Source organism: Panthera uncia, chromosome B1 (genome assembly GCF_023721935.1).
Source record: "Panthera uncia isolate 11264 chromosome B1, Puncia_PCG_1.0, whole genome shotgun sequence".
Taxonomy (NCBI): Eukaryota; Metazoa; Chordata; class Mammalia; order Carnivora; family Felidae; genus Panthera; species Panthera uncia.
In genome coordinates, this window is record NC_064811.1 from 15,697,035 (window position 1) to 15,711,522 (window position 14,488).

At 34.9% G+C, this 14,488-nt stretch overlaps 1 protein-coding gene across 2 annotated transcripts in view; it reads left to right on the plus strand.

The window, feature by feature from the left end:
• The window catches only part of SLIT2 (slit guidance ligand 2), a 373,985-nt gene that overhangs the window by 262,554 nt on the left and 96,943 nt on the right, over nucleotides 1–14,488 (plus strand). For both annotated transcript variants that reach the window (XM_049630375.1, XM_049630377.1), the window contains exons 10-12: nucleotides 115–186; nucleotides 689–760; nucleotides 13,138–13,209. In XM_049630375.1, the coding sequence (XP_049486332.1) occupies nucleotides 115–186; nucleotides 689–760; nucleotides 13,138–13,209 (216 nt within the window). The remainder of the gene's footprint in view (nucleotides 1–114; nucleotides 187–688; nucleotides 761–13,137; nucleotides 13,210–14,488) is intronic.

The window sequence follows — 14,488 nt, forward strand, 5'->3', positions numbered from 1 at the left end:
AAAGAATCACTCACGAAGAGCATCAACGTGGCTTCTTGACATGCATCCTGGGCTTGAATTAAACATCCCTGAGAGCTCACGTTTCCATTTAAAAATTGAATTTTTTCATTGCAGACGTTTGGAACAGAACTCAATCAAGGTCATCCCTCCTGGAGCTTTCTCACCATATAAAAAGCTTAGAAGAATGTGAGTGAATAATATTCTAGAATATATGTAATTTTAAAAATTATACAGGTCATGACCGTGCAGACATTCACTTAAGTATGAATATTTGAATGTTTGACAGCTTAAATATTAAGTGATGTGACTATCCGATTGCTAGTTTTATAATACTGTGATGTTAAAAGCTAAACTATGTAATATTTTAACATTCTCTGTAATTTAACATATTGATTCACACCCGCATGAATTTATGTGATCAATATAGTATGCAGTCAAATCTTAGATGTTCTATTTTCAAAAATAAGACATGGCAGCTTTTATAATAATTTAAGAAAAGAGCCAGTAATTGATTTAAAAGTCTGATTTTTTTTTTAATTTAAGATGTTTCAGATGTTTTATGTTGCAAATTTTATACATGTATTAATAGGTGCAAAATGGACATGTAAAGGCAGTAAATAGCTTTCTCCTGCAGTAAATCCTCACTGACATTCTATTTAATTTAACCTAACCCTATTTCTAATCTTAGTGACCTGAGCAATAATCAGATCTCCGAACTAGCACCAGATGCTTTCCAAGGACTACGCTCTCTGAATTCACTGTAAGTATTGACCACGTCGCCAAAGGAAAGCAGAATATGCAACTAATACTGGGTCCATCTTTTACAAATTTGGATTTAAGAAAAAAGAACCCTTTAATTTTTTGTCATGAATTATTAATATTCATTATTATTAATCTTAATGAGTTTCATCATTTTCATGGAAGACTGCTACCTGTCACTAAAATCAGCCCATTTTTAAGGGTATATATTTTAGGATTTGATAGTTTTGCTATTTAGAAAGCAAGGGTAAGAGCCTCTAAATTATTCTGTATTTATATTATAATTACTGACAGCTTTTTGTTTCTGAAATATAGCTGGAATGTGTATTTTGGAACACTCTGGTCATTGTTATAAGCCTCAAGCCAGCAGCCACTCTGTCCTGAGGGCAATATTAGTCCCCTCAGAACGATGCTCAGTGAGGTCTTATGGAGGGAACAGTTGAAGACGTGCAGTGAGAGGCCCCCTCAACTCCCTGCTTCATCTCCTTAAGACTTCCTTGAAAGAACCAGCTTTAATCTCTCAAAGAACAAAGATAATAAAAGTATGACGGCTTTTTAACATCAAAAGGACTTTCAGAGAGATAACTATATAAATTAAAATTATTGTAAAATAAATGGATAAAGGCTGCTATTCTTTCGAATTTGTAAAGGAATCTTCAGAAGTCCACCAGGTACAGTCAACTTGAGTTCAGATTGTAACTTTAAAATTTGAACATGGAGGCTGGCATGTATTTTCCTAAGAGTTGGAGCTTAGAGAAGGGTTCTTATTGTTATCAATGACTGCAGAGCTCTTGAGAATTTCAGAAGGCAGTGGTGGCCAGCGGGAGGTCCATGATACACACGTGTAAGGCCCAGATAAACACCTAGGGCTCATGCAGCACTCCACACTCAGTCATCCCTGGGGAGGAATAGACAGAAGTGGTCATCCGGGCACATGGAGACCCAGGTTGCTGTGCCGGTCTGCTCAGAAAACTATAGTTTTCTTTGAAGAAAGAAAATGGAATCTGCCTAGGTTCTTTTTTGTTGTGGATGTTAACCACCTCTGGAATTAACCAGAGGAAGTCCAAGACCTGGGGAACAATTGTCGGCCGAAAATGTAGAATGTAGACTCTTAGAGTCTTGCTGTTGCTCTTAGACTGAGCTGGCAGATTCTAAAATAACAAAGATTAATGTAAAACTCCATTAAATTATTCAATCAGATGGCCCATGAATTATGGGGTATGCCACTCTGGGCGGTCATATTGTCCAAAGTAAATAGAGACAACCTTCCATCCACACAAAAGGACAGAGCGAAAGTCAAGTCATTGTGCCAATCCCTGGTCCGTCAGGTATCTGTGCCTCAAAGATAAGTAGTAAAATGTCAAAAGAGAGAAATGTTTGGAGAATTCTTATTAATAGCAGTTTTGCTGACAGTTTACTGTTAAGTTCTATTGTCTTAAAGCTAGTTGACACATTCTGGTTGTGAGAATTAAAATAACTGATAAAAAAGAAATACAATAAATTTAAAAAGTAATAGACCATAATTTTATATATGTGTTATTATATATTTATAATTATATATAATATATAAGTTCTATGTACTTATTATATTATACATTATGTTTAATATGACACTGTATTTATTACCTACAAAGATATATATTTTATTGTATTATAAATAATGTATTTATAAATATTGTATATTTTACATTATTGACATAGCAATGTTATATTAATATATATTATATTTATTAATAAACACTTAGTTACAACTAATGATTATATTATAAATTATTATATACTTATCCATATAAATATAATAGACTCATATAGCAAATAGTAAAAGAAATAAAATGTGTAAAGCGATGTACTTGCTGAATTGAGATTTTAATCTTCATGACCAGAACTCTCATGTACAGTTTTTTTCAGAAAGTCATAACAAAGCATGATTTTTCCTTATGGAACTGACTTTTAGTCAGCGAATTAAATCACTGGGGAATTCCTAGTTCAAAACCTAGTCATATACAGAAGAGTGGGAACTGTTTTCCAGAAATGCAACACCAAATACTACCCTATAATGTCAGAAAACAGACGTTTTTAGGGACACCTTGGGTGGCTCAGTCAATTAAGCATCAACTCTTGATCTCAGCTCAGGTCTCCATCTCAGAGTTGTGAGTTCAAGCCCCATGTTGGGCTCCATGCTGGCTGTGGAGCCTACTTGAAAAAAAACAAAAACACAAACATGTTTATCAAGAGAATCAAACAGCTGTGCTATCCTAGAGAAAGTCCACGTGCTGTAACTGGTAGCATTTTCCTCATTGTGTTCACATTTTGAATTGACCCTCCAAAGATTAATTTATACCTCTTATAAAGTATACAACTGTCCAGACTCACAATAGCTTTTTTTTTTTTTTTTCATTTCACCACAATCCTACATTCCACAGAGATGTGGGACCCTATTGTGTCCTAGACCCTCTTCAAGGCCCTGGGGATTCACGAGTGAACAAAATACAGAAACTCCTCTCTCGTGGAGATGACCAATGATAAACTAGATACTGGTCAGAAGATATAGTATATCTGATGATTAAGAGTGCTGTGAAGTAAGGGGCGCATGGGTGTCTCAGTCACTTAAGCATCTGAGTTTTGATCTCAGCTCAGGTCTTGATCTCAGGGTTGTGAGTTCAAGCCCCACATGGGGCTCTGCACTGAGTATGAAGCCTACTTAAAAAAAAAAAAAAATTCTCTGAAGGAAAATAAAGAAAGCAGAAGTGATAAGGAGGCCAATGGGGAGGAGAGCTGAAATTTTAAACAGGAAGGTCAGCAGAGGCCTCCCAAGAAAATGATATTGGGCAGGGAGACCTGAAGACTCGAATTGTAGGAGTGAGTTGTGCAGATACATGAAGAAAGAGCATTCGAGACCAAAAGAACAGCTAAACTCTAAGGCCCTGAGATGAGAGTATGCTGAGTGTTTCAAGAAAGAGCAAGAAAAAAATGTGACTGGAAGTGGGGCAGATGGTTGAAAATGAAATAGTGCAGAGGTTGTGGTTGTGGTTGTTGATAACAGCAAGGTCTAGGACACAACCATGAGGACAGAGGGACAAAACAGGTTGATAGATAACAGGTTTGTGGGAAAAGAATAGGGTTGGAGATCGTAATGTAATAGTGAGGGCTTAAGTCTTTGGAAAGGAGTACAGTGACGGGGGTTTGTGGGTAACTGCGGAAGCCATGCAAATCAGCGACACTACCTTTTTTTTTTTAAATCCAGTTTTTACTTCTACAGGCTTCTCTTACATGTCTTTCTAGAACATACTCAACTACATAGGCAGTTTAATTGAATCACTGTATTTACTAAAGAAGCGAAAATAATTAAGGATGATATGATGCCAGATTTTATTAAATTAAAAAAAACATTTTAAATTGTTAATCACCAAAATAGTATACCTTAGAGAAAAATGAACCTGATTTATTGAATATTTTAAGGTCTCTCCTACTAAATAATTGCATTAGCATTTATTTTTATTAACATTAACATTATTTTATTGCATGTTATTATGTTATACTATTAGTATATTTTATTATTAATATAACATATATTAAAGACAAAAAAGCATTCAGAATACATGTGTCTTTTGAATGATTTCATACTCAGGGCTTTTACTGCTGTCATTGTGACAACAACAGTATTTCTATAATATTTAACAATGATTTCTTAGGAATTCAACATATTAGTGTACTAGGCATTGTCTGTACACATCTTCTATTGTTTCCCATTTACTGGTTGGAAACATCATTTTATATCACAAAAAAAAGTGCTGTAGTAGCACAGCATAGTGACTAAGCATAGAGCCTTTAGCACACTAAGTGGCTGCCAGCACAGAGCCCGATGCAGGGCCTGAACTCACAAACTGAGATTGTGACCTGAGCCGAAATCAAGAGTCGGATGCTTAACTGACTGAGCCACCTCGGTGCCCTGGGACATTTTTTTTTTTCTCTCTCTTTGGTAGTAACTGTCTTCTGCCAGATTTCAACAAGAGCAGGAGAATTCAAAGACTGGCCACCGGCTGTTGCTGTTTCCTACTATCCTACTCTCCTACTATTGAAACTCACTAGGGTGAAACTAGGCTTAGAATTCTTTGCCTTTTGTCTGGCAGCAGGTACAAGAGCTGCTTAAGGTTTCCTTAAGATTTCCCTATTGGTCCAATGGGCTATAAAGTAATTCTCGATCAGCATACTCGTATACTGGAGGCCGTATGTTGAATATAAGTGATGTGTAAGAAAACCGGAGAGAAGTTACCCAGTTTGTCACTGCTCGTATTTGGATGACATTATCCAGACCCCTCAGGTATTTATTTTCCTTTCAGCTGAATTCATTTTCATCTTTCAATTTCTTTTAAAATTTTCTTTCCCTCATAGGAATGCAGCACAAAGTCTCACTGGCCTCCTTGCACTTTATATCTTTATGTAATGACATGCCTTTGTCCCATTTTTATGGATTTTGGCCTTATTTTCTTGATTCTCATCCAGCTTCTCTGTCCCGGTCTTTGGTTTTTTTATATTTTTAAGTCATTTTTCCTTGCTACCATTTGGATCTCACTGCATATAAGAAAACTGTACCAGGGGCACCTGGGTGGCTCAGTCGGTTGGGCGTCCGACTTCGGCTCAGGTCATGATCTCACGGTCCGTGAGTTCAAGCCCCACGTCGGGCTCTGGGCTGACAGCTCAGAGCCTGGAGACTTTCGGATTCTGTGTCTCCTTCTCTCTCTGACCCTCCCCTGCACATCCTCTGTCTCTCTCTGTCTCAAAAATAAATAAATGTTAAAAAAAAAAAAAACTGTGCCAGCTCTACTATTGCTATACCTTTCTGTAGAGAAATCTCATCCCATAACATTTACTGTTTCTTTATGATAATATTTTATGATTGGCAGTCCACATACCCAATAATGACTACATAGATTTCCTTCATCCTTTTGTGATTCCCCCCATATTTATTTCCCTATGTACCCAAACTGTCTCATTAACAAAAAACATCTATTTTTTTAACATGATCTTAAAGAAAACAACGATTTGTTGGAATAAAATGTTTCACAATATAATAAGACACATCTCCTAACCAGTCCTCCATTCATGTTATTTGAGCCAACTTTTAAGGCAAAAGTCCCAAATGAAAAACCTGCTAAATTATTTGCCCCTTTATTCTTTTTTCCCTTTTATTTTTTTAAATTTTATTCCAGAATAGTTAACAATACAGGATTATATTATTTTCAGGTGTAAAATATAGTGTTTCAATAATTCTATACATTACTCAGCGCTCATCATAAGTTCTTGATCCCCTTCACCTATTTCACCCATCCCCCCACCCACATCCTTTCTGGTAACTGTCAGTCCGCTCTTTGTAGTTGAGAGTATGTTCTTTAGTTTGTCTTTTTTCTTTTAACTTTTTTTTAAACTTTATTTTGAGAGAGAGAGGGACAGAGACCAAGAGAAACAGAGAATGTGAGCAGGGGAGGGGCAGGGAGAGAGAGAGAGAGAGAGAGAGAGAGAGAGAGAGAGAGAGAGAATCCCAAGAAGGCTCTGCATAGCACAGAACCTGATGTGGGCTGGAATTCATAAACCGCGAGATCATGACATGAGCCGAAATCAGAGTCAGATGCTTAACCAACTGAGCCATGCTGGCAGCCTTGGTTTGTCTCATTTTTTTTATTTGTTCATTTGTTTTGTTTGATAAATTCCACACATGAGTGAAATCATATGGTATCTGTTTTTCTCTGACTGGTTTGTGTCATTTAGCAATGCACTGCCTAGATCCATCTATGTTCTTGCAAATGGCAAGATTTCATTCCTTTTTATGGTTCATACTCTATTGTGTCTATATATAGAGAGACACTATATATATATACATATATATGTATATATACGTATATATATATATTTATTTGTATCAGCATTCTTTTCAATATCTAAGTTTTTATATATATATATGTAAAACCATCTCTTCTTTATCCATTTGTGTATTGATGGACACTTGGGCTGCTTCCATAGCTTGGCTATTGAAAATAATGCTGCTGTAAACATAGGGGTGCATATATCTTTTCAAATTAGTGTCTTGTATTCTGTTGGTAAATACCCAGTAGTGGAATTACTGGATCATATGGTAGTTCTATTTTTAATTTTTTGAGGAACCTCCATACTGTTTTCCACAGTGGCTGCACCAGTTTGCATTCCCAAAAACAGTGTGTGAGGGTTCCTTTTTCTTCACATTCTTACCAACACTTATTGTTTCTTGTCTTTTTAATACTAGCCATTTTAACAGGTGTGAAGCGATATCTCATTGTGGCCTTGATTTGTATTTCCCTGGTGATGAATGATGTTGAGCATCTTTTCATGTGTCTAGTGGCAAACTGTATGTCTTCTTGGAGAAATGCCTGTTCATGTCTTCAGCCCATTTTTTAATTTGGATTATTTGTGGGGCGTTTTTTTTTTTTTTTTTGGTGTTGAGTTGTAGATGTTCTTTAGCTATTTTAGAAACTAACCATTTACTGGATATGTCATTTGCAAATATATTCTCCCATTCAATAGGTTGCCTTTAATTCTATTGATTGTTTCCTTTTCTGTGAACAAGCTTTTATTTTGATGTAGTCCCAATAGCTTATATTTGCTTTTGTTTCCCTTGCCTCGAGAGACATATCTAGAAAAATGTTGCTACAGCTAACATCAGAGAAATTCTTGCCTGTGCTCTTTTCTAGGAATGTTATGGTTTCAGGTCTTACATATAGGTCCTTTAACCATTTTTGAGTTTATTTTTGTGTCTGGTGTAAGAAAGTGGTCCAGTTTATTTATCTATTTTTTCCACATAACTGTCCAGTTTTCCAAAAAAGAGACTCTTTTTCCCAATACATATTTTTGCCTCCTTTGTAGAAGATTAATGGACATGTTAATAGTGGATTTCTTTCTGGGTTCTCTGTTCTACTGATCTATATGTCTATTTTTGTGCTAGCTCCTTACTGTTTTGACTGCTATAGCTTTGTAGTATATCTTGAAATCTGAGATTGTGATATTCCCAGTTTTTTGTTTGTTTGTTTGTTTATTTGTTGTTTGTTTTTCTCAAAATTTCTTTGGCTATTTGGGATCTTTTGTGGTTCCATATGAATTTTAGGATTATTTGTACTAGTTCTGTGAAAATTGCTCTTGGGATTTTTTGATATGGATTGCATTAAATCTGTAGATTGCTTTAGGTAATGTGGGAATTGTAACAATATTTATTCTTCTAGTTCAGAGTATGGGGTATTTTTCCATTTGTGTTGTCTTCAGTTTCTTTCATCAACTTTTTATCATTTTCAGAGTACAGGTTTCTGCCTCCTAAGTTAGGTTTATTACTAGGTATTTTATTATTTTTGCTGCAACTATAAATGGGATTGTTTTCTTAATTTCTCTTTATGCTACTTGATTATTAATGTATAGAAATGCAACAGATTTATGTATATTGACTTTGTATCCAGTGACCTTATGGAATTCATTTATCTGTTTTAGTAGTTTTTTTTGGTGGAATCTTAAGGGTTTTGTATACATAATATCATGTCATCTGCACATAGTGAAAAATTTACTTTTTCTTTACCAATTTGGATGCCTTTTATTTCTTTTTCTTATCTGATTGCTGTGGGTAACACTTCCAGTACTATGTTGAATAAAAGTGGTGAGAGTGGACATCCATATCTTAGGTAAAGGGATCTCATTTTTTCACCATTGAGGATGATGTTAGCTGTGGGTTTTTCATAGATGGACTTTATTATATTGAGGTATGTTCCCTCTAAACCTACTTTGTTAAAGACTCTTATCATGAATAGATGTTGTAATTTGTCAAATGCTTTTTCTACATCTATTGAAATTATCGTATGCTTTTTATCCTTTCTCTTGTTGACGTGTTCTATCGTGTTGATTTGATTTGCAAATATTGAATCACCTTTGCATCCCAAGAATAAATCCCACTTGATCGTGGTAAATGATTTTTTTAATGTATTTTTGGATTCAGTTTGCTAATGTTTTGTTGAAGATTTTTGCATCCTTGTTTATCAGCATTATTGGCCTTGTAGTCCTCTATTTTGTAGTGCCCTTATCTGATTTTGGTATCAGAGTGATGCTGGCTTCATAGAATGAATTTAGAAGATTTCTTTCATCCTCTATTTTCTGGAGTTGTTTGAGAAGAATACGTATTAAATCTTTAAATGTTTGTTAGAATTCATCTGTGAAGCCATCTGGTTTTGGACTTCTGTTTGTTGGGAAGTGTTTTTTGTTGTTGTTGTTTTTTGTTTTTTTTTTTAATGATTCAATGTCATTGCTGCTAATTGGTCTGTTCACATTTTCTATTTCTTAAATTCTGCATATGAGTGAAATCATATGGTATTTGTCTTTCTCTGACTGACTTATTTCACTCAACATAATATACTCTAGCTCTATCCACGTCATTGCAAATGGTGAGATTTCATTCTTTTTGATGGCTGAGTAATATTCCATTGCATATATACACCACATTTCTTTACCCATTCATCAGTTGGTGGGCATTTGTGCTCTCTTCATAGTTTGCCTATTGTTAATAATGCTGCTACAAACATCGGGGTGCAGGTACCCCCTGGAGTCTGTATTTTTGTATCATTTGAGTAAGTACCTGTTAGTGAAATTGCTGAATCATATAGCAATTCTATTTTTAACTTTTTGAGGAACCTCCATACTGTTCTCCAGAGTGGCTGCACCAGTTTTCATTCTCACTCATAGTGCAAGATGGTTCCCCCTTCTTCGCACCTTATGTGGAGTGTAAGAAACAAAACAGATGACCATATAGGAGGGAGAGAAAAAGAGAGACAGAAACAAACTATAAAAAACTTATAAAGATAGCAAACTGAAGGTTGGTAGAGGGAGGTGGGTATGAGATAGACTACATGGGTGATGTATATTAAGGAGGATAGTTGTTGGGGTGCCTGGGTGACTCAATCAGTTATGCATTCAAGTTCAGCTCAGGTCATGATTTCACAGTTTGTGGATTTGAGCCCTGCATCAGGCTCTGTGGTGACAGCTCAGAGCCTGGAGCTGCTTCAGATTCTGTGTCTTCCTCTCTCTCTGTGCTTCCCCCACTCATGCTCTGTCTCTCAAAAATAAATTAAAAACATTAAACATTTTTTTTTAATGGAGGGCAGTTGTTATGATGAGCATGGTGTGTTGTATGTAATTGATGAATCACTGGATTGCACTCCTGAAACCAATATTGCCATTGCACTGTATGTTAACTAACTAGAATTTAAATAAAATTTTGAAAAGAAACATTTTTTTCTTTTTCTCCCTGATTCAGTTTTGGGAGCTTATATATTTCTAAGAATTTATCCGTTTCTTCTAGGTTGTCCAGTTTGTTCATATGTAATTTATCATCATACCCCTTTGTATTTCTGTCAGCTGTCATTTCTCCTCTTTGCTTCTGATTTTGTTTATTTGAGTCCTCTCTTTTTGGTGAATCTGTCTAAAGGTTTATCAGTTTCGTTGATCTTTTCAAAGAAGCAGCTCTTGATTTCATTGATCTCTTCTATTTTTTTAGTTTCTATTTAATATATTTCTCTATTCTTTTCTTTATTTATCTACTGGTTTGGAGTTTTGTTTACTTTTCTTTTTTTAGCTCCTTTAGGTGTAAGTTTAGGTTATTCATTTGAAGTTTTTCTTGCTTTTTGAGTAAGAAATGTGCTGCTATCAACTTACCTCTTAGAATAGCTTTGCTGTATCCCAAAGGTTCTGGACTGTTGTGTTTACATTTTATTTTGTCTTCATGTATTTTTTTTATTTTGTCTTTTATTTCTTTGTTGACTTATCCATTATTTAGTAGCATGTTATTTTACCTCCTTGTATTTGTGTTCTTTCCAGATTTTTTCCTTTTTTTAAATGTTTACTTTTGGGGGGAGGGGCAGAGAGACAGAGGGTGAGAGAGAATCCCAATCCGCTCTGACAGCACAGAGATAAATGCGGGGCTCAATCTTATGAACCATGAGATCATGATCTGAGCCAAAATCAAGAATCAGACGCTTAACCAACTGAACCACCCAGGAGCTCCCAGGTGCTTATAGTTGATTTCTAATTTCATAACTTGCTCCTTAATTCTTATATGGGTCCCCACAATTTATATGCATCCTATTTCCTTTTTATATTTCATTGGGTTCAAAATATGAAACTCCTTTAATATTCAAAATTGCTATTTTGGGTTCCTCTTTGAAATCATACTTGGCTCACTTCAGTTGTATTATTCTGGCACAAGGACAAGTGATGCATATTCAACAAACAACGGTTGCATTCAGTTTAATTGGACACCAAGCTTAGAACCTCGTAAAAGTTCCTGACACATAATAAGTATATGATATCTCTTGTTAAATTTAGTCAGTTGAATGATATTGCATTGAATGTCCTGAAATAGTGCCACCTTGATCTGCTCACGTGTGTTCCCATAAGGCCTCTGACCTTAAAAAAATGCATTTATTATTGCTTATCCTTTCTTAATTCCCTTACCTCTTTGATGCTAACAATACAGAGTTCTCTCTTTTTTTTCTTAGATTTTTAAAAATAGTTTTTCTCTAATTGATTTACCTTATTTAAAAGCATCTATATTCTGCACAAATGAACTTTTATGTTATATTATATAACTATACCACTGGGATCTATACAAGTAGAATGTCTCCTTACACAATATAGTATCCAGCCATATTTATTTATTCCCTTGAGAATTTCCTTCCTATATTGTAATACATCCCACCTCTCACTGACATCTTAAAAGGAAACAACAGCTTTTCCCTCACTCTTATTCATTTCTCTTGAATTGTTATTTTAGTCCATTTCAAACAGAAATCATATACTGCTGCCAAACATATTAATTATTTAGATTCTCATTTCAGCTTTTTCCTTTACATATTGTGACATCCTTTATGTCTTTTCTGAAAGAACATTTTTCTCATTTTCAGAAGAAATAGGATCAATGTAGAGAATATAAAACATAAAGAAAAACATATAGATGCAAATTAAAATCACCTCTGAATGGCAAATTGCCTGCCATCCAGAGATTTTCTGCTTTTTTCCTTATGTACGTGTATATATATTTTTCTGAACTAAATTAAGATCATACTATAATGTACTTCTTTATTGTTTTGTTCAACTTTAATGTTATATTAACACTTTCATGTCATTAAATATTTCTCAAAATATCATTTTTGTGAATGTGAAATATGCATTTAACCAATACCCTTTTTGGGGGGATTTGGAGATATTTTATTTGTGTCAATTTTTCATTGTTATAAGTTATGCCATGATTGACATTTTGTACACAAAATACTGTATTTGTGATTATTTTCTTCAGCCCCTAAAAGTAAAACTAAGTAAAATTTTTTATAATTGTCTTTACAACTCTTGGTATGTATTGCCAGTTGGTCACCCTAAGGAATATAATTTCTGTCTTTTCCCATTCGTTATTTTGGTTCCCTACTTTGGGGGTAAAAAATAGATAGGCATCATGGCAGACCTGTTGCTAATAGCCAGCATGATGAGTCAACCCATTTCTGTTCATCTGTTGTTGAAATCCCCTCATTTCACCCATCTTGTTAATTTTTCCTTAATTTGTCCACTTGCTAACTTATTTCTTCAATTGACTCCTCAAACAATGATCACTCATCAATCCAATGTTAGAATGTCACTGCATACCCAAATCAGTGCAAGGCGCCAGGTGTGTTGAAGGGACTAAACCGTGGTTCTTGCACCGGGTAGCTGCACATAGTGGCTGATCAGAGCTGAATACCATGAGGATACATTCCTGTTCATGTTTTTGGAGAAACGTGCATTTCAAAAATGTTTCTGTACTCGTATTAGTGATCACTTTCTACACATACCTTACAATTCTCAAGCATATACATTATGTAACAAAAAGCTTACCTTTATGTAGATTCCTTTCACTTTTTACCAGTATGATAAGCCTAAAACTCATTCCTTTAATGAGCAATGAATTCCACATTTAGTGTTCTCCTTTTTTATTACAGAATGCAATACTGTGTGTGTGTGTGTGTGTGTGTGTGTGTGTGTGTGTTGAAAAACATGACAATTTAACAGTGGACATTTCTATGAAAAGGCATTAAATAATGGAATGAGCTCACTTTTGTTAATTTTCTTTGTTTTTCAATGTTTTCTGAACTTTCTACCATATGTATATATCTGATCTATAATCAGGAAAAAACACATTTGCAAATTGAAGTTTGTTCACTCAACTATAGTTTTTATGATGTATGGAGTACTTACTAACCTCCTATATGCCTGAATACATATATTTTGGGTCAATTTGTTATGCTGGCTTGATGTCTAATTTCTTTTTCATTTAAATCATGTTTTTTTCAGTGTCCTCTATGGAAATAAGATCACGGAACTCCCAAAAAGTTTATTTGAAGGACTGTTTTCCTTACAGCTACTGTAAGTATTTGATTGTTTCTGATCTGTTGAACCAAATATAATATTTTAGTCAGTGTACCATCTCATATTTTCATGGAAGCTTCAGGAAAACTCGACCCCAAATGACATAGTTTAATGAAATGGAAAAGATTAGTCTAGTGCAGCTCACATTGATGGTGGTTATTTATTTGAGGACACAGCACTTTGAAGTTGTCTCAAAACCTTTCTCTCCACCCTGTCAGAAATATATGCTTCCTGGCTACTCTGTCATTTAAAGCTTGTGCAGTCTCTGCCCTTTGTGAAACTCTCTGTTTTGATTTAACAGTAGTTGGGAAGGAGAGTGACATAGTGATATGTTTATCCACCTTTGTCCAAAGAATGTGCAGGGGTAACAGTGCTGGAATAAGGGCCAGAGCACAGCAATAGCACCCAACTTGGTATATACTGAGAAAATTATCTACAAATCGCTGGATTGCATCTTTTAAAAACCATTCTGCTTAGACAATAGCTACCATTCATTTGTGTCAAAAGAATTTACTATACATACATGTATAAGAACAAAACCTGACCGCAAGTGTTTAAATGAATGCTCCTATGAAAAGGAAATTGGAAGAAGTATGCTAACATTAAGATGATTACTGTTAGATCATCAAATTCTGTTCAAATCACCAAACACACGTAGACTTCCGCATTCAGGGGATACAAAGATGACGATGATGTACTGTGCTCTCTCAACTAGTTCACAGCCAGTTGACTCTAAAATTCTTAAGTTTAAAATGGTACTTTCTCTGTCGAGTGTATACATTTGTTGGTGTCAGGGTTTGTACCACTGATCTTGTATAAATTTACTCCTAATCCCCCAAGACTTCCCAGACGTAGGTCTCTTTCCTTACTGGGTAAATGTAAGTTCTTACTTACATCCTAGTCTTCATGTTTTAAATTTTTATCGGTATCAAGAAACATATTTTATATCACAGCCCAGTTTTCACACACAACACACACACACACACATGAAGCAAATTGTTAACTAAATAATATTTAGCCTTACTGTGTGTAGTGCTCTCCATTTTGCTACATTCTCTCTCTCTGTATGTCTCCCCCTCTCTCTTTTCAATCTCTTTAATACTGTACAACCCAAAAAATTGATTTTACAAGAGACCAGTAAGTCATGATAAATACTGATCCTTATGCCCTAATGTCTTTATTTGGGTTTCAAATTATTTTTAACCCTTGAGGTGGACTCAGCAAATACTGTTTCTGATCTTTAATAGAATGACTCTGTATACATTACATACATTAT